At 42.3% G+C, this 24,645-nt stretch overlaps 1 protein-coding gene across 1 annotated transcript in view; it reads left to right on the top strand.

Annotated features, from left to right (window-relative positions):
• Positions 1-489: 489 nt before the first annotated feature.
• lmcd1 (LIM and cysteine-rich domains 1) overlaps positions 490-24,645 on the top strand; it is an 87,374-nt gene continuing 63,218 nt past the window's right edge. Inside the window, exon 1 of the mRNA XM_039773643.1 lies at positions 490-626. Within this exon, the coding sequence (XP_039629577.1) occupies positions 600-626 (27 nt within the window). The 5' untranslated portion in view covers positions 490-599. The remainder of the gene's footprint in view (positions 627-24,645) is intronic.

The following is a 24,645-nucleotide window of genomic DNA, read 5'->3' as shown; positions in this document are numbered from 1 at the left end:
TTACAGAATACATCGTCATAAACGCAGCATACGAGTGGCTAGAGGATGATGTGAAAGTATGAGCCGAAAAATCCATGGGTGGGTATCCCCGAAAGAACAGGAACAGTGAACTCACATTTCGGAGTCTATAATAAAGCATCCTTCCCGCAGACGGTGACTCTAACATCGTTTTCGCTGTCACGCGTCTGCCGGGTGCGGTTACAATAGCTGCCAAACTTCAAATGATTTACAGAATCGCCCTTTTTCCTTTAAAGGAAGCAACGCGTCGGTTTAAACGAATTAAAAGTGGCTAAACTTCGGTGGAAACCTGAATTCCTTCAATCTCTATCACTGACGGGTGATGTCATGTCTTCGGGGGAGGCTGATCCCGGTCCTCAAAACTCAGTAGAGGCTCTAATTGGGCGGATCTGTGGCCGCTCTCGTCTCTGATTGGTTATCGCGCCGTTCTCTTCGCGTCCCGCCTCCGTACTAAAGAAGCAGCTCACACAGTTCGTGAATGAGAAGCGGGCGGGGCGGCGTAGCACGCAGCAAAGAGGCAAGGTGTCGCGACCTATCTGATCCTTCCATTGCCACACACTCAGCTCGGAGACTGAACTGCAATGGAGCTCACCAGCGCAATTAAGACGGTAAGGCTCTCCATCGAGAAAAATGCACAGACTCGCAAGGGGATTCTGAATAAAGCTGCTCTCTCTTGACAACAGGAAGGTGCCAACTTATTCTGTGAAGTAGGTTTATACTGGCACAGCCTACCAGTGAACGGCTGCTCTGCCCGTTTTCAGCCCAGGGACATTAATAAAAATGTGGAAAGTTTTCACTGGACACAAAGTGTCACACTGGCATCATAAATAGACAGATGTGTGTAAAGTTAATTAGTAAGCTGCAGAAAATGACAAATAAAAACAAATATTATAGAATTTTAAAGCTGTCACTTTATTAAACTTAATCTCGTTAAAATTCGCTGCCAACGTCTGCTGTTCAATTAGGGTATCACTTGCTGATCAGAGCGACTCATTGTTAAATTAAGTTTGTCAATGACAAAGAAGATACGCTGCGCTCGTGAAATTTCAATTAAGATGCTTTGTATTGTGTCCATTGTAGCGTGGTTTTAATATAATTCTACACCTGCTTGAGGTTGTAACATTTTCATCTATCTATCTATCTATCTATCTATCTATCTATCTATCTATCTATCTATCTATCTATCTATCTATCTATGCAGAATATTAACCCATTAATCGATTTAGCTAAGTAACAGCTACGCACAACACCATCATGTTATGTCGTTTTTGTTTTTGTGTTTGAACACATGAGCTGACCTCTGGCTGCTGTCAGTCAATCTGTGGAAAGCACTCACCTATGCCATGTTACGTTATACTGTAAATAGATACTGCATCTGCCTACAGACAGAAAAATAAAAATAGTTGGAAGGTATCTATCTATCTATCTATCTATCTATCTATCTATCTATCTATCTATCTATCTATCTATCTATCTATCTATCTATTTGTCTGTCTGTCTTTTATAGTGCCTTTTTTGATCTGTCTATCTGTCTGTCTGTCTTTTATAGTGCCTTTTGATCTATCTATCTATCTATCTATCTATCTATCTATCTATCTATCTATCTATCTATCTATCTATCTATCTATCTATCTATCCCTCCCTCCTGTCAATCTGTTGGTTTAGAGTTTGTAATAATGAAAGTTCACCTTCCTGTTCTTGCTGATTGTATGACCCAGATCCATTTACTGTACCTCCATGTGCTAAGTGTTTCAACAGAACAGTCCTAATATTTCCAAGCTCATTTAATCCAATTCAGGGTGGTAGGGAGCTGGAGCATATACTGGCAGTATTGGGCACATGGCAGGAAGTAACCCAGGATGGCTGCCAGTCTATTGCATTGCCCACTCATGAATAAACCCCACTGACACATGGCCAGTTTTTAATATCAATTAACCTACTGTAACATGCACATGTTTGGGATGTGGGAGGAAGAGTGGAGTGCCCAAAGGAAATCTCCACACAAATACGGAGAGAACATTCATACACCACACACCCAGTGACCTGGCTCTGGATTTGATCCCACTGCCGTTGATCTGTGAGGTAGCAGTACTCTCCAATGTGCCATCAACAAAATCAAAACCTTTTAAATTGTTTTGCAATGATAAAAAAAATCACTTTTGAATATGATTTGAGTAAGTCATATTTGGGTGCAGACTTTTCAAACCTTATATAAAATATTAGAAAACAGATCAAGCCTGACTGAAATGTGCACCTTTCACATTGAGTTCTGGGCCCAGTTTGGGGGCATTAAGACTGCTGGCTAACAGCCTCAGGCACTCGGGTTCAGGGAGTTCTGTGCGTTCTGATGCTTTGTATTTGACCCTTTCAGATTAGACTAAAGCTCTAAAGGAATTTGTTTGTTTGTTTGTTTTTTACTTAAATTAATTTCTATGAGTAAAACAAACGTATTTTTTGTGCCTTGTTTTCATCCTCCATTCATTTCATGTGATATTAGCCTCATGTTGTTCTTTTCTATCTGTCTGTGTAAACCTGCAGCTGTAACCTTAATTTAATCTGAGTAGACCCCACGCTTGTTTGCCATTTTATGTAAACCTTTGGTATGTGACACCTTTAATAAAGAGCACCACCACACAGGTTTTGCAAGTACCGTTACATGGAGTTAATGAAAACATGAGTTATTAATTTGCATGCAGTTCAGCTTGTATGGTTACAAAATATAAAGCCATTATTAAACTATTATTTTATTTACAAAGTTTGAAAAAGTAAGGGACAAAGCACAAACATCCATCAATTATCTGAAGCCGCTTATTCCAGCACAGAGCCACAGATCAGGCTGTCCCAGCCCAAAATATGGACTCCATTAAAAGGGACACAAACCCTAACTCCATATAGAGTTGTCCATTTTACCTCTGGACGAGAGTTCCGAAACAATTATTCAATTACGATATTTGTTCACTTCTAAAGATGCAGGACCATAAACTAAACTCAAAGAGTTTCAGCCGTTTTTAATCAAACATTCATTTATTTAGCGCCCTTTGTAGAACATACCATAAGCACGCTCTTTACAAAAGAAATGAGGTGCACATTTCAGTATTTTTAATAGTCTTCCACCTGTTTTAAAAGCAGAAGAATAAAAGAGGAAAATGGACGGCACGGTGGCACATTGGGTAGCGCTGCTGCTTCGCAGTAATGAGACCAGGGTTCGCTTCCCGGGTCCTCCCTGTGTGGAGTCTGCATGTTCTCCCCGTGTCTGCGTGGGTTTCTTCCCACAGTCCAAAGACATGCAGCTGAGGTGCATTGGTGATTTTAAATTGCCCCTAGTGTGTGCTTGGTATGTGTGTGTGTGTGTGCCCTGCAGTGGGCTGGCAACCTGGCCGGGGTTTGTTTCCTGCCTTGCGCCCTGTGGCTGGGATTGGCTCCAGCATACCCCCGTGACCCTGTGTTAGGGTATAGCGGATTGGAGAATGACTGACTAAAAGAGAAAAAATAATTTGAAAGCCTTTGCAAAACCAAAATAGTTGCCATAACGTGCAAAATTGAAGAGTATGTTTGTACTGATTCTACATTTCCTCAGGTGCCTCACAAAGTCCGTACTATCGTGTACACCTGAGTTGTACGTCTCGGACAGCTGGGGCTTTGCACCCCAAATAACCTAAAGCAGTGAGCGTTTACACGTTGCCCCCTCATCTCAGACAAACATGTGCCAATTTTGTCTCTCAAAAAACCCCCCTGGTTTCTTTTGTTTTGGTGAGTGGTGTGGTGTCTCAGAAGGTTGCCAGTTCGAATCCCATAAATGCCAATGTTGGGCCCTCAGGGTGGTAGGGAGCTGGAGCATACACTAGCAGTATTGGGCGCATGGCAGGAAGTAACCCAGGACGGTTGCCTATCTATCTATCTATCTATCTATCTATCTATCTATCTATCTATCTATCTATCTATCTATCTATCTATCTATCTATCTATCTATCTATCTATCTATCTATCTATCTATCATATCCTGCCTACTACACTACAATCTATCTATCTATCTATCTATCTATCTATCTATCTATCTATCTATCTATCTATCTATCTATCTATCTATCTATCTATCTATCTATCTATCCATCCCTCCTATCAATCTGTTGGTTTAGAGTTTGTAATAATGAAAGTTCACCTTCCTGTTCTTGCTGATTGTATGACCCAGATCCATTTACTGTACCTCCATGTGCTAAGTGTTTCAACAGAACAGTCCTAATATTTCCAAGCTCATTTAATCCAATTCAGGGTGGTAGGGAGCTGGAGCATATACTGGCAGTATTGGGCACATGGCAGGAAGTAACCCAGGATGGCTGCCAGTCTATTGCATTGCCCACTCATGAATAAACCCCACTGACACATGGCCAGTTTTTAATATCAATTAACCTACTGTAACATGCACATGTTTGGGATGTGGGAGGAAGAGTGGAGTGCCCAAAGGAAATCTCCACACAAATACGGAGAGAACATTCATACACCACACACCCAGTGACCTGGCTCTGGATTTGATCCCACTGCCGTTGATCTGTGAGGTAGCAGTACTCTCCAATGTGCCATCAACAAAATCAAAACCTTTTAAATTGTTTTGCAATGATAAAAAAAATCACTTTTGAATATGATTTGAGTAAGTCATATTTGGGTGCAGACTTTTCAAACCTTATATAAAATATTAGAAAACAGATCAAGCCTGACTGAAATGTGCACCTTTCACATTGAGTTCTGGGCCCAGTTTGGGGGCATTAAGACTGCTGGCTAACAGCCTCAGGCACTCGGGTTCAGGGAGTTCTGTGCGTTCTGATGCTTTGTATTTGACCCTTTCAGATTAGACTAAAGCTCTAAAGGAATTTGTTTGTTTGTTTGTTTTTTACTTAAATTAATTTCTATGAGTAAAACAAACGTATTTTTTGTGCCTTGTTTTCATCCTCCATTCATTTCATGTGATATTAGCCTCATGTTGTTCTTTTCTATCTGTCTGTGTAAACCTGCAGCTGTAACCTTAATTTAATCTGAGTAGACCCCACGCTTGTTTGCCATTTTATGTAAACCTTTGGTATGTGACACCTTTAATAAAGAGCACCACCACACAGGTTTTGCAAGTACCGTTACATGGAGTTAATGAAAACATGAGTTATTAATTTGCATGCAGTTCAGCTTGTATGGTTACAAAATATAAAGCCATTATTAAACTATTATTTTATTTACAAAGTTTGAAAAAGTAAGGGACAAAGCACAAACATCCATCAATTATCTGAAGCCGCTTATTCCAGCACAGAGCCACAGATCAGGCTGTCCCAGCCCAAAATATGGACTCCATTAAAAGGGACACAAACCCTAACTCCATATAGAGTTGTCCATTTTACCTCTGGACGAGAGTTCCGAAACAATTATTCAATTACGATATTTGTTCACTTCTAAAGATGCAGGACCATAAACTAAACTCAAAGAGTTTCAGCCGTTTTTAATCAAACATTCATTTATTTAGCGCCCTTTGTAGAACATACCATAAGCACGCTCTTTACAAAAGAAATGAGGTGCACATTTCAGTATTTTTAATAGTCTTCCACCTGTTTTAAAAGCAGAAGAATAAAAGAGGAAAATGGACGGCACGGTGGCACATTGGGTAGCGCTGCTGCTTCGCAGTAATGAGACCAGGGTTCGCTTCCCGGGTCCTCCCTGTGTGGAGTCTGCATGTTCTCCCCGTGTCTGCGTGGGTTTCTTCCCACAGTCCAAAGACATGCAGCTGAGGTGCATTGGTGATTTTAAATTGCCCCTAGTGTGTGCTTGGTATGTGTGTGTGTGTGTGCCCTGCAGTGGGCTGGCAACCTGGCCGGGGTTTGTTTCCTGCCTTGCGCCTGTGGCTGGGATTGGCTCCAGCATACCCCCGTGACCCTGTGTTAGGGTATAGCGGATTGGAGAATGACTGACTAAAAGAGAAAAAATAATTTGAAAGCCTTTGCAAAACCAAAATAGTTGCCATAACGTGCAAAATTGAAGAGTATGTTTGTACTGATTCTACATTTCCTCAGGTGCCTCACAAAGTCCGTACTATCGTGTACACCTGAGTTGTACGTCTCGGACAGCTGGGGCTTTGCACCCCAAATAACCTAAAGCAGTGAGCGTTTACACGTTGCCCCCTCATCTCAGACAAACATGTGCCAATTTTGTCTCTCAAAAAACCCCCCTGGTTTCTTTTGTTTTGGTGAGTGGTGTGGTGTCTCAGAAGGTTGCCAGTTCGAATCCCATAAATGCCAATGTTGGGCCCTCAGGGTGGTAGGGAGCTGGAGCATACACTAGCAGTATTGGGCGCATGGCAGGAAGTAACCCAGGACGGTTGCCTATCTATCTATCTATCTATCTATCTATCTATCTATCTATCTATCTATCTATCTATCTATCTATCTATCTATCTATCTATCTATCTATCTATCTATCATATCCTGCCTACTACACTACAATCTATCTATCTATCTATCTATCTATCTATCTATCTATCTATCTATCTATCTATCTATCTATCTATCTATCTATCTATCTATCTATCTATCTATCTATCTATCTATCTATCCATCCCTCCTATCAATCTGTTGGTTTAGAGTTTGTAATAATGAAAGTTCACCTTCCTGATCTTGCTGATTGTATGACCCAGATCTATTTACTGTACCTCCATGTGCTAAGTGTTTCAACAGAACAGTCCTAATATTTCCAAGCCCATTAAATCCAATTCAGGGTAGTAGGGAGCTGGAGCATACACTGGCAGTATTGGGTGCATGGCAGGAAGTAACCCAGGACGGCTGCCAGTCTATTGCATTGCCCACTCATGAATAAACCCCACTGACACATGGCCAATTTTTAACATCAATTAACCCACTGTTCGAATCCCGTAAATGCCAATGTTGGGCCCTTGAGCAAGGCCCTTAACCTGCAATTGCTGAGTACTTTGAGTCGTGAGAAAAAGAGCTATAAAAATGCAAAGAATTATTATTTGTTTTGGTGATGCACACAACCAAATTGCTGTCATAGTGTCACTTTCACAGATCTGCCACCACATTCCTCTGTGTCGTTCTTACTATTTTCGTTTGTAGAGTGATGGGTGAAGAGGGAGAGCAGTCTGAGGAGCAGCTTTGAGAGGATCCAGATTATCAAAAATAACAGCATGAAAAGAGTCTTGTTGTCCGTCATTAGCACTTGTGACATTCCCGAGAGGAAATCCAGTGTCCAGCTGCAGTTGGAGTTGCATAGGCTTAGGTAGGAACATTGTACAGAAGGCAGAAATGTCATAACAAGTAACAACATCATGATAATCGAAGTGTTTCATTTTTCAAGGTGATTTGAGAAATGTGAAATATTTTGAAACCCTAAGCCTAACCCATCAGGAGGGGAGGCAACTTGATGGCTGAGGTCTTCAAGGACTCTGGACAAATCCAAATCCTTTTATGTGATATCATCCCTCCATTATTCAACCCACTATATCCTAACTACAGGGTCACGGGGGTCTGCTGGAGCCAATCCGAGCCAACACAGGGCACAAGGCAGGAAACAAACCCCGGGCAGGGCACCAGCGCACCGCAGGGCACACACACCAAGCACACACTAGGGACAATTTAGCATCGCCAATGCACCTAACTGTGGGAGGAAACCCACACAGACACGGGGAGAACATGCAAACTCCACGCAGGGAGGACCCAGGAAGCATACCCGGGTCTCCTAACTGTGAGGCAGCAGCACTACCCACTGCACCACCGTGCCGCCCATGTGATATCTACTGTTGAATTCTGGTCCGTACTTGTAAAATTTTTATTTTTATATTGTATTGAGGATTACTTGTGTTTTGTTCTGTGTATTGTATTGTACTGACCCCGTTCATTTTGACACCCACTGCATGCCCAACCTACCTGGAAAGGGGGTCTCTCCTTGAATTGGCTTTCCCGAGGTTTCTTCCATTTTGTCCCCTACAAGGGTTTTTTTCCTTGTCGTCTTAGAGAGTCCAGGCTGGAGGGGCTGTCAAGAGGCAGGGCCCATTAAAGCCCATTGCGGCACGTCTTGTGTGATTTTGGGCTACACAAGAAATAAATTATATTGTATTAAATTATCGCAATGCAGTTGTGCAATTCTGAATGACTCTTTGCTAAGCTAGTGGGTGGCAAAGTGGTTACTGCAGTTGGGGTTCTGATTCTGGCCTGGGCACTTTGTATGTGTGGATTGTGCATTCTCCTCTTAACAAAGAGGGTTTTATTTAGGAATCTTACACATCTGGAGACATACAAGTGTAAGTTAACTGAGGTATTTATTTGTGTGTGAACGTGCCTTGCAGTGGACTGCTTTGTCTTGTACCCAGTGTTGTCGGAGTAGGCTTGGCGCCCCACAACACTCTAAGGGAAAAACGGGTTAAGCAAATAAATCGATGAGTGTAGCAGCTAAGGCGTTATTCTTTAAAGCACAAAATGACCGAGTTTGTGACCCTAGACTAGTCAACCAGCCTTTACCCACAACTGAAAAACAACTTAATTTGGATAACACAATGCAGTCATAAGCAAGCAAACACTAAGCAATATTCTGTACTTTTGTATTGAAATGAAAACATTAACTTTTTTTTTTGTTTATGTACTAATTCGTTTAAGCCCCCTTATTTTAGTTTGATAGATAACAAAGTGTGGCTCTGTTTCCCTCCATGTCGTGTTAGTAATATATAATTACATGATGAATACTACATCTGTTACAATATATGTATTACGGCCAAAATCCAAAATCAGCCAAAGTGGGAAATAGCCAATGTTGCTGTAAATTGACCGGCTAATGTCCGATGTTTTCCTCGATTTTGGGATTTGGCCAGCCAGTCTGCGAAATGGCATGGGCCGATCGGCCAAAGTTGGAAGAAAAATGGCATGAGCAGCGATTTGTTGCGCACTTAGTTGTGCGATTGCATCAAGTGTAGCCTTGGCGGCTCTTGTTCAGAAAGCGGACGCCCCTTGCTTGTTTCACAATAATTACGATTAGGTATATGAGTAGGTTTCACATTTCTGTTATCATTTTAGCCCTAAAATAGTGACTAAACATCAGGGAGCTATTTTATTGACGATAGGGTTAGGGTTAGGGTTTGGGCAAGGGGAAGGCCTTCTTAAGTGGTGTCCGCTTTCTGAACAGGACCCGCCTTGAGCAGTTTCTCCTGCAGAATGGAAAAGTCACTTAGGAATATGCATCTGAAAGTTATTAAGCATCTTCGCACCTTGAGCAGACAGTCGTACATCAGCACATCAGATTATGGCCAGGGAGTTCTCGCCACTTTGCGAAATGGACGGCCAAAGTAGCATATACACTGGTCATTTCTAGTAATTCGGACTTTGGCAACACCTCTCGGACAAAATGCGAAACGGCCAGCCAATTCAGGAACTGGCTGAACTTCAGGTTTTGGCCATAACATATGTGGTCCAGATCTAATTATGCAATTTTCATTACGCTATAACTTGTTAAGTTTATTACATAGAAAATCATACGAAAAATCCCGGACCATTGAGAAGTGTGCGAACTGACGACATGAAGAATCGTCTTCGCGCTGAACTGGAATCGTCCCTACATAAATCAAAGTCATCCAGATGATCTGGATCTGTATAATTAGATCTGGACCACCCTGTATAATGTGTGTGTGTGTGTGTATTGGGGGAAACAATCAATAAACACTATCATCTGTTGGGTGGAGTTTGATTGTACCCCTGTTTAATTGTCAAAGAGATTTGACACCACACAGGCATTTAAGGAAGCAATGAATCGGCCAAATGATCTGTTCTTTAGACTTCTTAAGTGGCTGCTCCTCTATTGAATGTAGTATCCTTGCTGAGAGCAGAGTCCACAGTGACAGCTGACTTCTGGGTATGGCTCTTCTTATTGTATATACTGTATGTCCTGGGGCAGAAGGGGTGGGGCCAGAAGTCACATCACTGTTCCTCATGAAAATCATCCAGTGGTCTGAGGAAAATATACTTTGTACACCCCATTAGTGGGCACTGACATCCCGTGCGATTGTCTAGGCTATAGCATGCTGGGATAGTAACGTCACTTCAGGAGAGGCCCTTCAAATTCAAAAGCTGACTGAGAAGGAAAGCTCAGTTATGGTGCACACTCTGGACCCCCTGAAGGTAGTGGTGGCAGAGAGAAAGGAGACAAAACTGATGGCCATTATAAACACACATCGTCTCTCTGTCACACACTACCATTAACGATATATGGTCAATCAACTCAAGGAACACTACTGGGTCACCTTTCTACCAACTTCAGTACACTTTTATAATGCCTCACTATGAGTGCTGTCTTATCATTAGAAGTTCCAAAGTTTCTTTTTTCTTAATTTTTGTGTATGTTTGGGGGAGATGGGTGGTGTTGTATAATACTTCTTGAGTTTGTAGAACACAAGATCTACTATTTTAGTGCCTTTGAAGATTTTAAATATTTGGATGAGGTCCCCACACAGTCTCCTCTGTTTGAGACTAAACAGGTTTAATTCTCTGAGTTTGTCACAGGTGGACACGTCCTCAAGCTCTGAGATGCACTTGGTTGTTCTCCTGTGCGCAGCTTCAAGTGCTGCTATGTCTTTCTTGTAGCGTGGTGACCAGAACTGCATACAGGACTCCAGTTATATTATAAAAACTGTTGAATTTAAGTCAAAGAACGTTAAGCTCAAACTATATAACACACTAGTGAGACTACATCTGAACATTTTATTCACTTTTTTGATTACTTCTATGCATTGCTTAGTCAATGAAAATGTTGCATCAACATATACTCCTAAATCCTTTTCAGAGGTTGCTTCCTATATGACAGTGTATCCCACCTTGTATTTGTAATTGATGTTCCTTTTGCCCACACTTATTACTTTGCACTCTTCTAAGCATTCGCCCAGTTCTGAAGGCTGTCCACGCCATTTTGAATTCTTTTTTCCTACATCCTCTGTGTCTGCCATCCCTCCAATTTCAGTGTCATTGGTGAATGTGACAAGTTTACTAACCAAATGATCTATCTATCTATCTGTTATATAGTTCCTTACATTTCTATCTGTTATATAGTGCCTTTCATTTCTATCTGTGTAATCCTGCCTAATATACTAAAAATGAATATCTATCTATCTATCTATCTATCTATCTATCTATCTATCTATCTATCTATCTATCTATCTGTTATACAGTGCCTTTCATTTCTATCTATCTATCTGTTATATAGTGCCTTTCATTTCTATCTATCTAATCCTGCCTACTATACTAAAAATGAATATCTGTCTATCTATCTGTTATATGGTGCCTTTCATATCTATCTATCTATCTATCTATCTATCTATCTGTCTATCTATCTATCTATCTATCTATCTAATGCTCTTGACTAAGTACAGGTTCAGTGTGCATCCTAAATTTGTGAGTATAATAAAATAATAATAAATTCCTAAATCTTGTAACGTTAACGTACTTGCACATTTAAAATATATTAAGCACAGAGAGGCTGAGTATAATTAACATTAATGATGGATAATGGACCTCACTGTGCATTTCCTAAGCATATGTAAAGTTTATAATATACCCTGTCATGAACTCAGCACTCGCTATACAGTAAAAGGGGACTCTGTAAAATTAGAATTTGTGTATGCTGTCCCCCATCTATTATAAGTAGTGTTGCTGGATTTGAAAGAGTCCTTTTATTAATGTTCATTTCAGCTCCTGTTTCCTGCAGTCCAGCCTTCCTTGTGATATACTTGGCGTAAAACCCAGTCTTGGTGTGGCCCTTTTCTAATTTTCGAGCCATTCTGCTTTTCCATATTCAGTGTGACAAGTGCTCCTTTGTTATTAAATTAATTTTTTGTACACACCGGTTATTACAATCAGGGTGTATTTGCTGTTGTGATTAGCAGTAAAGTGTATATCAACATGATTAAAGCCTATTCACTTTTTAAAAGAAGTGGGTACAAATCCAATTTCTTTATATTAGCTGTCATTGTCTGTTGCTATTTTTCAGAATTACCCTTTCAGTATAATTTTCTACTGAATGTGTTCCAGTAATGAGGCGGTAGGATGACAAAATCTAATAGAAGCAGAAGTCGGACAGCAGCTGATTGTTTTCACTTAAGCAATTGCAAATTTTCATCGTGTCTCATAGCAGGGCTACTCGACACTAGGAGGCTTTCTTGAATGTTACTCACTTTTTCAGTGGCGCATTTTTGGTTGTAATTCAACTTCATTGCTAGTCTGACGTCTTTGTTGGTTTTTTTTTTGTTTGTTTTCTGCCCTCGATATATAAATTTAGGAAAACTTTGCATTACTTTTGTTTCAGGCTGGTCCTCACAGGTGTATTCTGTGTAGTTACTTAGTATTTAGTATTCTGGTAAAGTTTTCAAAAAATTCGCACAGATTGCGTAGGACAAACTTGTGGGTAAGGCGTAATGACTGCACGGCTCTAATACAGTATTGACCCCTGGAATCCGAACACCCCAGAACTCGAACAACTTAGAATCCAGACGAAAAATTCGAGCAAATTTTGGTCCGGAATCCGAACGCCCAGCAAGTTGTTCGTGTGTGTTTTTGTGTTTGTTTATATACGATTTTATATATATGTCTCTGTTACACTTTGTATTGTAAATATTCGTGCTGTTGTAAGTGACTAGAACATCCCCTACTAATCATGTGACTATTCTAATACTGAGTTCTCTCACAAGTCACTTCATATTAAAATAATCTCCTTTCTTACTGTAACGTGTCATGTTCTTCTCTCCCTCATCATCATTTCATTAACGCTTTTATTCTTGCGAAAATTTCGCAAGCACAATTTGCTAGAAGTTCTCTAAACATTATATGGTAAAACAGTAAGTAGCGTAAGAAGTAAAGTCCAGTGTGCTTATTTTATTAGTGTACCAGTAACGGCATATTGCACGATAACATGTAGTGAGCATTTAGTGACTTTAGCATTCCTAGTGTTCATCCTCTTTCTCTGTATGTTTACCATTCATTTGCTCAGAGGTTGATGCGCCTGCTCCTTCCTGATCAGCTCTTCTTTTCTCCACCCTAGTGGCCCGCTGCTTCTCATCTTTCGCCGACATCTTTTCGCATTAAAACCGATTAAGCTAGTTTTTGTGTTGCAATTACTTAGTACGTTTTCTTTAATTTTTCACTTTTTTCTGCCTCAAGAATGATTAGCGAAGGTGGTAGGGAATGAAAACGGCGCCTATACGCATGCGCCACACGACCGCCCTGCTTCGCGCTGCCGATAGTTGATTCTACAATAAAATAAAATAAAAATCATCACCCCGAAAGCGGACAGTAGACGTCACGTAGTATTTGTGTACCAAATTTCAGGTCAACAGTTCAAACGCTTTGCGAGCTAACAGGTGATTTAAAATCCTGGACAGACAAACGAATAGCCACGGTAGCGTATTATACAGTATATAGAGATTCAAGTTTATTTTTATCATAGAAAGGAAATATAATATACCAGTAACAGCACACTGCTATGACGATAACGTGCAGTGAATACACTTGACTTGAGCATTCCTAGTTTTCATTCACTTTCTCTCTCAGTTTACCATTCGTTTGCTCTGAGGTTGATGCGCCTGCTCCTTCCTGATCAGATCTTCTTATCTCCACCCTAGCTGCTTCTCTTTTTTCGTCGGCATCTTTTCGCGTTAAAACTGATTAAGTTAGTTTTTCTGTTTCAATTACTTAGTACGTTTTCTTTCATTTATCACTTAAGCTGCCACTTAAGTCTTCAATCTGCCTCAAGAATGATTAGCGAAGGTGGCAGGGAATGAGAATGGCGCCCATACGCATGCGCCGCACGGCCGCCCTACTGCGGGCTGCCAAGTGTTGATCTATACTAGTAAAAGGCAAAGCCCTCACTCACTCACTCACTGACTCACTCACTCATCTCTAATTCTCCAACTTCCCGTGTGGGTGGAAGGCTGAAATTTGGCAGGCTTATTCCTTACAGCTTACTTACAAAAGTTAAGCAGGATTCATTTCAAAATTCTACACGTAACGGTCATAGCAGTCTATAACGGTCGACAACATCCGCCATGTTGAACTTTCTTATTTGTGGCCCCATCTTCACGAAATTTGGTAGGCGGCTTCCCTGCGCTAACCGAAACCGATGTACGTACTTATTTCGATGGTATGACGCCACTGTCGGCCGCCATATTGAGCTTTCCAACTTCACTAATTCTCCAACTTCCCGTGTAGGTAGAAGGCTGAAATTTGGCAGGCTCATTCCTTACAGCTTACTTACAAAAGTTAAGCAGGTTTCATTTCGAAATTCTACGCAAAACGGTTATAACGGTTGACAATGTTCGCCATATTGAACCTTCTTATTTATGGCCCCATCTTCACGAAATTTGTTAGGTGGCTTCCCTGCGCTAACCAAAACCGATGTACGTACTTATTTCAGTGGTATGATGCCACTGTCGGCCGCCATATTGAACTTTTCAACGGTCTTTGTTACTTATGGGCCCATCTTCAAGAAATTTGGTACGCGGGTTCCCAACGCTAACTGAATCCTACTTACGTACATATATACGTCCATAGCCTGCACCTCGGTCACCGTGTGAGGCGGCGTTGGGTCCCCATCCCAACGCCTCCCACGTTGTTGGCTGCCTGCCTATATAAGGCTGTCTCTACAGTCCCTTCCTTGCTACACCACGGGATTCACGTCTCCCTGCTGATAACTGCAGCCTTTTAATTTAATCCACGGCTTCTTTGCTGTTTTATTGTTCATTTATTACGATTATAGTTATTGTGTAGGTATTTTAGACTTACTTTACATTGTTCAGGTACCCATTTCCTTTATCATTCCAAGACGTACCCCCATTAACATGTCTATCGAGGTGATCACCATCGATCAAAGAACTTACCGAGTGGTTTCCATGCCCAGAGATACCACCTACCTTTTCCATTCTCTGTGTTACATATTGCACGGCCATATCAGGCTCACTCTTGATATCCAAAGGAACATTGTGTCTTATGTATTGAATGACTGGGACAGGTTCAAGGTGTGAACTGATGACGGTACAGGAGATAATTAGACTACACAGGAGCACTAGAGGAGTGAAATGCTTAAGCCCTTCACCTATGGATCTGCATGTGAGTTGATGGCTGCCGCTGAATTGTTCGGTTGTCGCTTTCAAGTGTACCGAAATGGCCAAATATTTTACACCTTTCAACAACCGCCAATGCCTCTTAAACATCTTAGACTGACAGGTGACAATTTCAGTAGTGGACACTTTGATGTTTATGAATGTTTAAACTCTCAAAAGCTGGGTGTGAAGTTATCGATGAAACCGGTTGTATACTTACAACGCTTGACAGATGCCGAATGTCTCTTCAACACAACAAGTCCTACAAATACTGTCGTAATTGAAACAAACCATGAAACTCAAACCGATTATGACAGCAGCAATCCAAGCTGTGAGATTTGAGACAAGATTACTGTTCACATGGCGAACTGTACGTTACATGCTCAAGAGTAAGCTCAGCGCACAGCTTGGTCATGTTACAACCGGAGGGCCGAACTCACAATGTGGTACACAAAGAGATCCTTAACAAATAATTATTGGCATATTTTCCCTCAGTTTAAAAAGGTTTAATTTTCTTCTTAATAAAAAGTTTAAGGCAGTAGTTCGCTGCTGCGAAGCGCGGGTATTTTGCTAGTTCTACAGTAAAATAAAATAAAAATAAAAAGAGTAATAAAAATCCTCACCTCGAAAGCGGATAGTAGACGTCACGTAGTATATGTGTACCAAATTTCAGGTCAATAGTTGAAATGTTTTTTGCGAGCTAACAGGTGATTTAAAATACTGGACGGACAAACGAACAGCCACGGTAGCGTATTATATAGAAAGATTAGTGAGTTCTGGCCACATGTTGAAAAAGTGTTTTGAACAAATCCTCTTAAAGAGAATTCGGTTATTTTTTCCCAATTGAGATAATTTACTACATTGCTTTCCCACTGGGATTCTTCCAGTTGAGTAAAATAATGGGGGATAGGATGTTAAAACAGTTTGTCCTGAACCAAGGAGAGCTGCATGGCAAAAATATTCTGAGCCGAATTCACCGCCATATGTTGTGCCAATGACTCCAGAACTGATTGTGTGCCGTCACTTAATTTGATAAAGCCAGTGTACTGTGCCCGTTTCAGGTTCTCACTGATGGTTACTCCTGGAAATTTTACACTGAAGACCCTCTCAACTGCATTACTTTTGTGTAGATGGGAGTGTGCTGGTCTATCTTTTGTTATGGCATATTTGAGCCGAGGATCTGTGGGACGGAAAGAATGCGGCAGGAAAATTCAGGTGCAGAAGGTGGCACTAAATCTTAGGTCAAGGAGAATGGAGATCAGCTATGATGATACCCAAGTGTTCAATGCCTAGCAGTAGTCTGTAACATGGCACTTTGTATTATCCAGACACTGATCCATTGCCACTGTGTGCTGTACTTCCTTGTTTTGTTATTTGGCAATGTTACGTATTTTGTCTTGTGCATCTTTTACTTTAACATGGTGTCTGGCTGGTTACTTACAATTTCAGGGTTACAACTAAATTGGAGATGTCGGACTAAATTATTTACACTTAAGGGCAGCCTGGGAGTACACCAGGTGGCACTTCTATTCTGCTGTGCTTGGATTTTGGTTCTGCCAATGTGGAGTATGCATGTTCTTCCATATTGTGGGTTTCTACCTAAATTCCAATGTTATACTATCAGGCCAGTCTCTAATTATTAACAGTTTAGTGTCTGTTTTTGTCTAAATGTACCCTACACGAGGGCAGGTTTCTGTGATAATGGACATACTGTAAATAGTAAACATAAAAACACTGTGGCAGATGACCAGGGACCTTACCTACCGGGACGCCTGGAGCAGGGACCTGGAGAGGGGCAATATCTCCCCTGGGTGCAAGAGGGCAGACATAACCCCCCAAACCACGGTTTCCATAAGGATCCATGGATACGGAACTGGGAAGCACAACCCTGTGGGTGTCCGTGCCCACCCCCAGGGGGGCACCTGGAAGGTTCCTGAGCCCTGGAGGACAGCATTTCCGCCATACTAGGAAGTGCTGCCGGAAGACCATCACAGAACACCTGGAGCACATCCGGAGCGGGATACAAGGGGCCACCTCACTGCATTCAGAGAGGAAAAGGACTTAGTTAGTGGGGTGTTTTTGTGTGCTGTTGTTGGCTTTGTGTGTTGGGAAATTGTAAATAAACCGCATGTGTGGTGGATATTTCTGGTATCGTGTCTGTCTGTGGCCGGGCTATCTTTTATAACACATATAAAAAGAAAGAATACATGAGTTACACTTTATCACTTACCGAGCTTGTGCTTCTGTTTCAGAGCACACACATTTCAGCTTTTCACAAGCAGGACTTTGTAATGTTTTAAAGATGAACTCTTGGCTTGTGTATTGAGCAAAAAAAAAAAAACTTGGTGCCAACTATTTTGATGTATTATGCTTTGGCTTCTTCCAAGGGATTTTTAATTTACATTATTTTGCTCTGTCAGATACTAAAAGGTTTCAGTGTACCTGAAGTGTTTAGTCAAGAGTCACTAGCAGCATAAAACTACACCCTCCACTCGTATCCACCAATCTTTGATACAGTGCCTCTAACGGATGGCAGCGCCGTTAATCAAACAGCGTTAACATAAAATAATGATTTCAAATCTGCTTAATTTAACTCAGGATGGACCAGTACACATCCTACAGTAACTGCATCAAGTGCACGTCAGGAGCCAACCCTGGACGAGGCCCTCACAGGGCCCACTCATACGAACACCCACATTCTTGATTAATTTATTGATTGGGGCCAGCGTGGAATCACCAGTAAACCTAACAGGCACATTGTTATGATGTAGGAAGACGACCAGAGTGGAAACACAGGGAGAATGTGCCGACTGCCCCTTGGTGGTGACCAGAGTCAGATTTAAGACTAGAACTCCATGCATCGCAGTGTGGTTCCATTTTCAACATTACAATACAGTATTACATTTAATAGCTGAACAGTACAGTAATATTAAAGCACATCTATATCTATCTATCTGTATATACATATATACATATATATATATATCTCCATCTATCTATATATATATATCTATACTGTATCTATATATCTATCTTGTCACGCTTGGGTAACAGATTTGCACAGAAACACAGGAGACATTGTAGAGACAGGAACTTTATTCAGACACTTCAAATGAACATACAATATGCCTCTTTCAAAAGTAAAGCGAACTCCATGTGAAGACAGAGGTGACAGTTCCATCTCTCAATTAAAAGAATGAGAAAACATCTTCCTCTTTATAGGGGTGGACCCCCAATAGGAGCAGAGGCTGTCTGGATGAGGAGAGAGAGAGAGAGAGAGAGAGACAAAGCAAAGAGCCAAAAAGGACAGATGCTGTTGAGGCTTTTAAGTATGTGAAGTGCCGCGTGAGACGCACATCATGTGACAGAGCAGCAGCACCAGTCCAGCAAGTAAGGGAGCAAAGAAGAGGTAAACTGTATTTATTCCCATTGTATCAGCGTTTAAGTCGAGTTCTGAAAGTCCCTAAAGTCTTACTGTCTACCGTACTACTTGGTCACTTATTCCAAGTGTTTGTGGTTAGAAAAAATTCCTAAAGTTTGTGTGAAATTCACCAATAACAAGTTTCCAACTGTGACCCCATGCTCTTGGCGAACTCATTTTAAAGTCACCGTCTCGATCCTCTGCACTAATTCCCTTCATCATTTTAAACCCTTCACTCAGGTCTCCTCTTCATTCCCTTCTCCATAAACTGTAAAGGCTTAGCTCTTTTAATCTTCCTTCATCACTCATCCCCTAGAGCCCTGCCACAGACCTTGTCGCTCTTCTCTGGACCTTCTCTAGTGCTGTTATGTCCATTTTTGTAGTCTGGAGACTAAAACTGCACCCAGGACTCCAGACTAGGCCTCACCAGTGCGTTATAAAGCCTGAGCAGAACCTCCTGTGACTTGTACTCCACACGTCAAGGCGCTATATAACCTGACATTCTGTTAGCCATCTTGATGGCTTCTGAACACTGTCTGGAAGTTTGATAGCTTAGAGACCACCACGACTCCTAAATCCTTCTCATAAGGTGGACTCTCGATTACCCGACCGCCCATTGTGTATTCAAACCTCACATTTTTACTTCCTATGTGTAATTCTTTACATTTACTGACATTAAATTTCATTGCCCACAAATCTGCCCAAGTCTGTCTGCTATCCAAGTCCTTCTGTGATGATATAACTGATTCCAAATTATCTGCTAATCCACCTATCATGTTCAACACATGCACCATATGTGGCACATAAATTGTCCACCCTGTGGTGGGCTGGCGCCCTGCCTGGGGTTTGTCTCCTGCCTTGTGCCCTGTGTTGGCTGGGATTGGCTCCAGCAACCCCCGTGACCCTGTAGTTAGGATATAGCGAGTTGGATAATGAATGGATGGATGGATAAATTGTCCACCAAAATTGTATATAAGTATATACATAGCAGTACCATTAGCGTTAATATCATTTTGACTCACCCTGCATATAGCTTAGGGTTTACCCTGTTTAAGTGTTGAAACTCTGTAGAATATGGTGAATGGAGGTTCAATGGTGTGGATTTGCATACTGGTAAAAACACAAGAGGGGTACACAGTGCTGCCCTCGGTGGGAGAGACTAATTAATTTTGGAACGAAACGTAGCCTGAGCTCTTCCCCTGCACAAGTGGGGAATCAATGCAAAACCCGTCAGAGATAGGGTTAGTGGTGTGGATTTGCGTACCTGACGTACAAACACACATCCAGCTTTATATATCAGATTCCCATACGCACTTAATTCAGTTTGGGGGTCACAAGAAGCTAGCGTTAAAGCTCAGAACAGGACACCGTCGCATTGCAGTGGCCACTGAAACACACATCCACGTAGGGCTAATTTGAAATGGCTTGTTAACGAAACATAGATTAATCTTTTTAGAAGAAAACTGGAATACTCTTAAAGAAAATCCCCACCAGGACACGGGGAGAACTTGCAAACTCCATCCATACAGCAACTAAGAGTATGGTTGAAACCCGGAATGCTGTATCTGTGAGGCATCAGCACCAGCCAGTGTGACCTCCATCATTGAGGGGAGATAAAGGAAACCAATCCATCCTTGGAAGTAGAGCAAAAGGAGGCGTCAGGAGCAAGTTTTACTGTCTGCAGTAGAGAGGCCCACAGTACATCAGCTCCACACATCCAGAACATCTTTATCAGACTGAGAGAATCCGTTATGAATAGAAATGACTTTGTTGCACCCCCAGATAATCCCAGGGAAGCTGACCTGAACAGCCCAGGCTGAGCTGTTTGCTGGCTCAGTGCTTCAACTCTCCAGTGGGCTGACACATTGGGTGGGACAGGCAGATATTCGTAGGGTCATTGAACATCCTGGCCGTTACATAAGTTAGCCAGGCCCAAGCCAGAAGCCAAGGGGAACAATCTGGTCACTTTATCTAAAATAACCACGGCCATCTCTTGAGCTTTATTGTAAATCCACACATTGTTGTAAAATAAGAAGAGCGAAGCCAAGAATGTGCTCTCGGAGAGCTGGATACTTGCCATGGCTCCGGCTCAATTATTCTTCCTGTCATATCAGAGGCTGAAACTTGGCAAAGCGGTTGACTGTTATTGCAAAGCCTTACTGAACAGAATCGCCAAGCTTTTGCACCCTCCTTGGTTTGAATATAAGAAAAAAAAAAAGATTTCACGCCTAATGTTATTGTTAATAATAAATATTTAAGCAAATTTTTTTGCAGCTTGTCAGCTTTGCTTCCTCTTGTTTGTTAGGGTTTACCCCGCTGTGGGATTTCTGTGGTTCCAGGTGTTACGTTCACTCTAGGAGTAGGCACTTTTGGGTAGTTCTGCTGCCCTGCCACTTCAGTGTCGTGAGTTCAGCATTGTGCCCCACTCGTTTCTGTGTTGAGTCGGACCCTTCTTCTCCGTGTCTGTATGGCTTTTCTCCAGGTACTCCGGTTTCTGTCCACAGCACACAGATGTGGATGTTAGGTTAATTACTGACCTGGAATGAATGAGGGTTAAGTGTATCTCGTGGAAATTAGCTTTATGTGCAGAACTGATTGGAGCCTTGCAGCCAGGGATAAACACTTGTGGATTATGAAGGTTTATAAAATGGACAGATGGATGTTCAACCTAAAGTATAAAAAACACAAATGTACAGGGTGGGGCATAAAGATCTCCCATATTTCAAAGGAGAACTCTGCGGGCTGTAGTCGGGGTAGAGAGGTGGGGTAGGCCTCATTCAGTAAGTTAGGCTCTACCGTTTTCAGTACCCATCAGGAGTTGGACCGGTGAACATTGTTGGCTCTGTTGTTCAAGCTGTGGAGGACGGCCGGGATGCCTAGAAGCACCAGGAGAGGGATTATACCTCTCCTGGACCACGAGAGGACAGCCACTCTGGTCTGTACGGGGGCCGTTGGAACCAAGCATGGAAACTCGTGGCCACCACAGGGGGGCACCCTGAGGACTGGAGAGCCCTGGATGTCAGGACTTCCGCCACACCCGGAAGTGCTGCCAGAAGGAATTCCAGGGACACCTGGAGTGCTTCTGGGTGCTCATACGGCACTTCCGCCACGCCTGGTGTGGCAGAAGTGCCGCATGAGCACACAGAAGCACTTCGGGTGTCCCTGGAACTCCTTCCGGCGACACTTCCTGGTGTGGCGGAAGTGCCACATGAGCACCCAGAAGTGCCGCCGGAAGACCCTCACGGAGCACCTGGAGCACATCCGGGTGGCCATAAAAGAGGCCACCTCCCTCGAGAAGATGAGCCAGAGTCGGGAGGAAGGAGGCAACACTTGAGAAGAGAGGTGGAAAGGTGGCAGAAGGAAGTCAAACCGAGACAAAGAGAGAGAGGGACGTTTGAAGGGTGTTTGGTGCAGGGGCACTGTGTGGTGTGCGGGATTTTTGTAAATAAAGGGTTTATTTTTGAGACATTCAGCATCTGCCTGTTCGTGTCCAGGCTAACCTTCCACAAAGCGTTTTATGAGAACAACCGTTCTATGATAGCGACACAGAGAGCGTTCCATACCCGCTTCACGCTCGGTCGAAATGCATCTGTACCAGATCGTCAGACGATTTTGCTGTGGATTTCTAACCTTTGGGCAACTGGGTCCACACAGAAAAGAGAATGACCTGGCAGACCTAGAAAAGGTGGAAGCTGTAAGAGCATCCATTCAGCAGTCGTTCCGCTTGTAAGCATGCCATGGCACTGGGGATATCAAGTCAAGAGTTTGAGGAGGATTCCGCGTGCTGATTTAAAACTGCATCCTCACAAAATGATGTTGGCTCAAGAATTAAGTGAGAGAGGTCATGCCAACCGCAGAGCACTAAGTGTGGAAATTCTTGAACGGGTCCCCGTGGCAGCTGTTCTTCTGAGTAGCGATGAGGCTCACTTCCATATCAATGGAGCCGTTAACAAGCAGACTTTTCACTAGCAGGCTGAACATAATCCTTATGACCTCCACAAACGACCGCTCCACTCTCCACTCGTAACTGTTTGGTGTGCAGTTGCCAACTTTGGTGTGATCGGCCTGTACATTTTAGAGGAAGGCGGCACAACAGTAACAGTGACCTCCAACTGGTACGTTGAAATGTTGGAGACCTGGACGATGTGGATACAGAACATGTGTGGTTTCAACGGGACGGGGCCACAGCTCACACAGCACGACGTTCGCTCGGAGCGTTCCCTGGGCATTTGATCTCTTTAACGGGAGACGTGGGATGGCCGGCACGGTCACCGGATTTAAGCCCATGTGACTTTTTTCCTTTGGAGATACCTAAAGGAAAATGTTTTCAAACATCTCTTGAGGATTTGAAGGAAAGGATCAGATGGGAAATCGACGCCATTGTGCCCGAGATGACCCAGAGAATGATGGAGAACTTCTGGGAATGTCTTCAGCAATGTATTGCCAATGATGGCCGCCATTTGTCGGATACAATTTTTTAAAACCAATTAAAACAAAACTATTTTTATGTACTTTTCAAAAATATATACAATTTTTTCATTTTTTTATACCCCTTCAAAATGTAGGAGATCTTTATGCCCCACCCTGTATTATACAACATAGATTTTCAGTATACAATGTATTATACATAATCATAGAATATTGATATAGTCAAGTTTACTTAACTGCGGTGGGTTGGCACCCTGCCCAGGATTGGTTCCTGCCTTGTGCCCTGTGTTGGCTGGGATTGGCTCCAGCAGACCCCCGTGACCCTGTATTCGGATTCAGCGGGTTAGAAAATGGATGGATGGATGAAGTTTACTTAATATTTATAGACTTAAGAATCTAATATAGTGGTGCCTTGGATTGCGAGCGTAATTCGTTCCGGAAACGTGCTTGCAATCCAAAGCACTCGTATACCAAAGCGAATTTCCCCATTAGAAATAATGGAAACTCAGATGATTTGTTCTACAACCCAAAAATATTCATATAAAAATGATTAATACAAAATATAAAGTAAAAATACATAAAACAAATTAAGCTGCGCTTTACCATTGAAAAGAATCGTGGCTGGTGTGAGGGAGATGAGAGAGAGGAGAGGAGGAGTTCATCAAGAACACGGGGACACAGTTGGAAACTTAAGAGTAAATTTCGCACAAACATTAGGAAGTTTTTCTTTACACAAAGAACGATAGACACTTGGAATAAGCGACCAAGTAGTGTGGTGGACAGTAAGACGTTAGGGACTTTCAAAACTCGACTTGATGTTTTCTTGGAGGAAATAAGTGGAGAGGACTGGCGAGCTTTGTTGGGCTGAATGGCCTGTTCTCTTCTCGAGAGTTCTAATGTTCTAAATTGAGGAGGAGGAGGAGGGTTATTGTGCAGGACGACTTTCACTCCAACTAACGGAATCCCTGCTATCTGTTGGCTCACTGGAATCCTTTTCTTTCTTTGCGACTTTAACAAGGGAACCTATCCAATGACAGTTGCTTTTGCCCCCTTTTGAGGATTTCATGGAAATCTGACGTTGCATTGTCGTTAAACAGATTCATCGCTCGCACCGCCACAGCCTTGTTCGGGTGGTGCTTTTCTACAAAATTTTGCACTCTCTCCCACATTTTACAAATCTCCCTAATCTCATTTGAATTGAGGGATATGCTGTCACGTAAGATCCTGTACTTTTTTCTCCCTAACATTTTATCGACAGTAATATCAAAGTCAGAACTGATGGACTACTGGACAGCATACTGTAGATTGTATTCATTAATAACCCGAGGCATTTATCTATTCACTAATTTTGAAAATGACAATGACCAGATGTGAAATTTGAACCCCGGCTCTGACAATATAAGTCCACAGCACTAACCGTCGTGCCACCCCGCCACCTCAGTAAGGAGTTACGTCACTCTAAATTACTGCTTCAGTAGTAGCACCGGATTCTTTGCTTTCTTTCTGGCATGTTTAGAAAGCAGGCATCTTAGTATCCTCCTTAAAAGCAAAGGAATGTGAAATCATCTGACAACACCTGAAGTCCCGCAGCACTTGTTTTTGGCTGCACTCGTTTTCTCCTTCTTTCAGACATTTGTTACTACTCTGTTTTTTGCAGAGTCAT

This window comes from Polypterus senegalus, chromosome 12 (assembly GCF_016835505.1).
Source record: "Polypterus senegalus isolate Bchr_013 chromosome 12, ASM1683550v1, whole genome shotgun sequence".
In the NCBI taxonomy this organism is placed as follows: domain Eukaryota; kingdom Metazoa; phylum Chordata; class Cladistia; order Polypteriformes; family Polypteridae; genus Polypterus; species Polypterus senegalus.
This window is presented reverse-complemented; position numbering and strand designations above follow the sequence as displayed.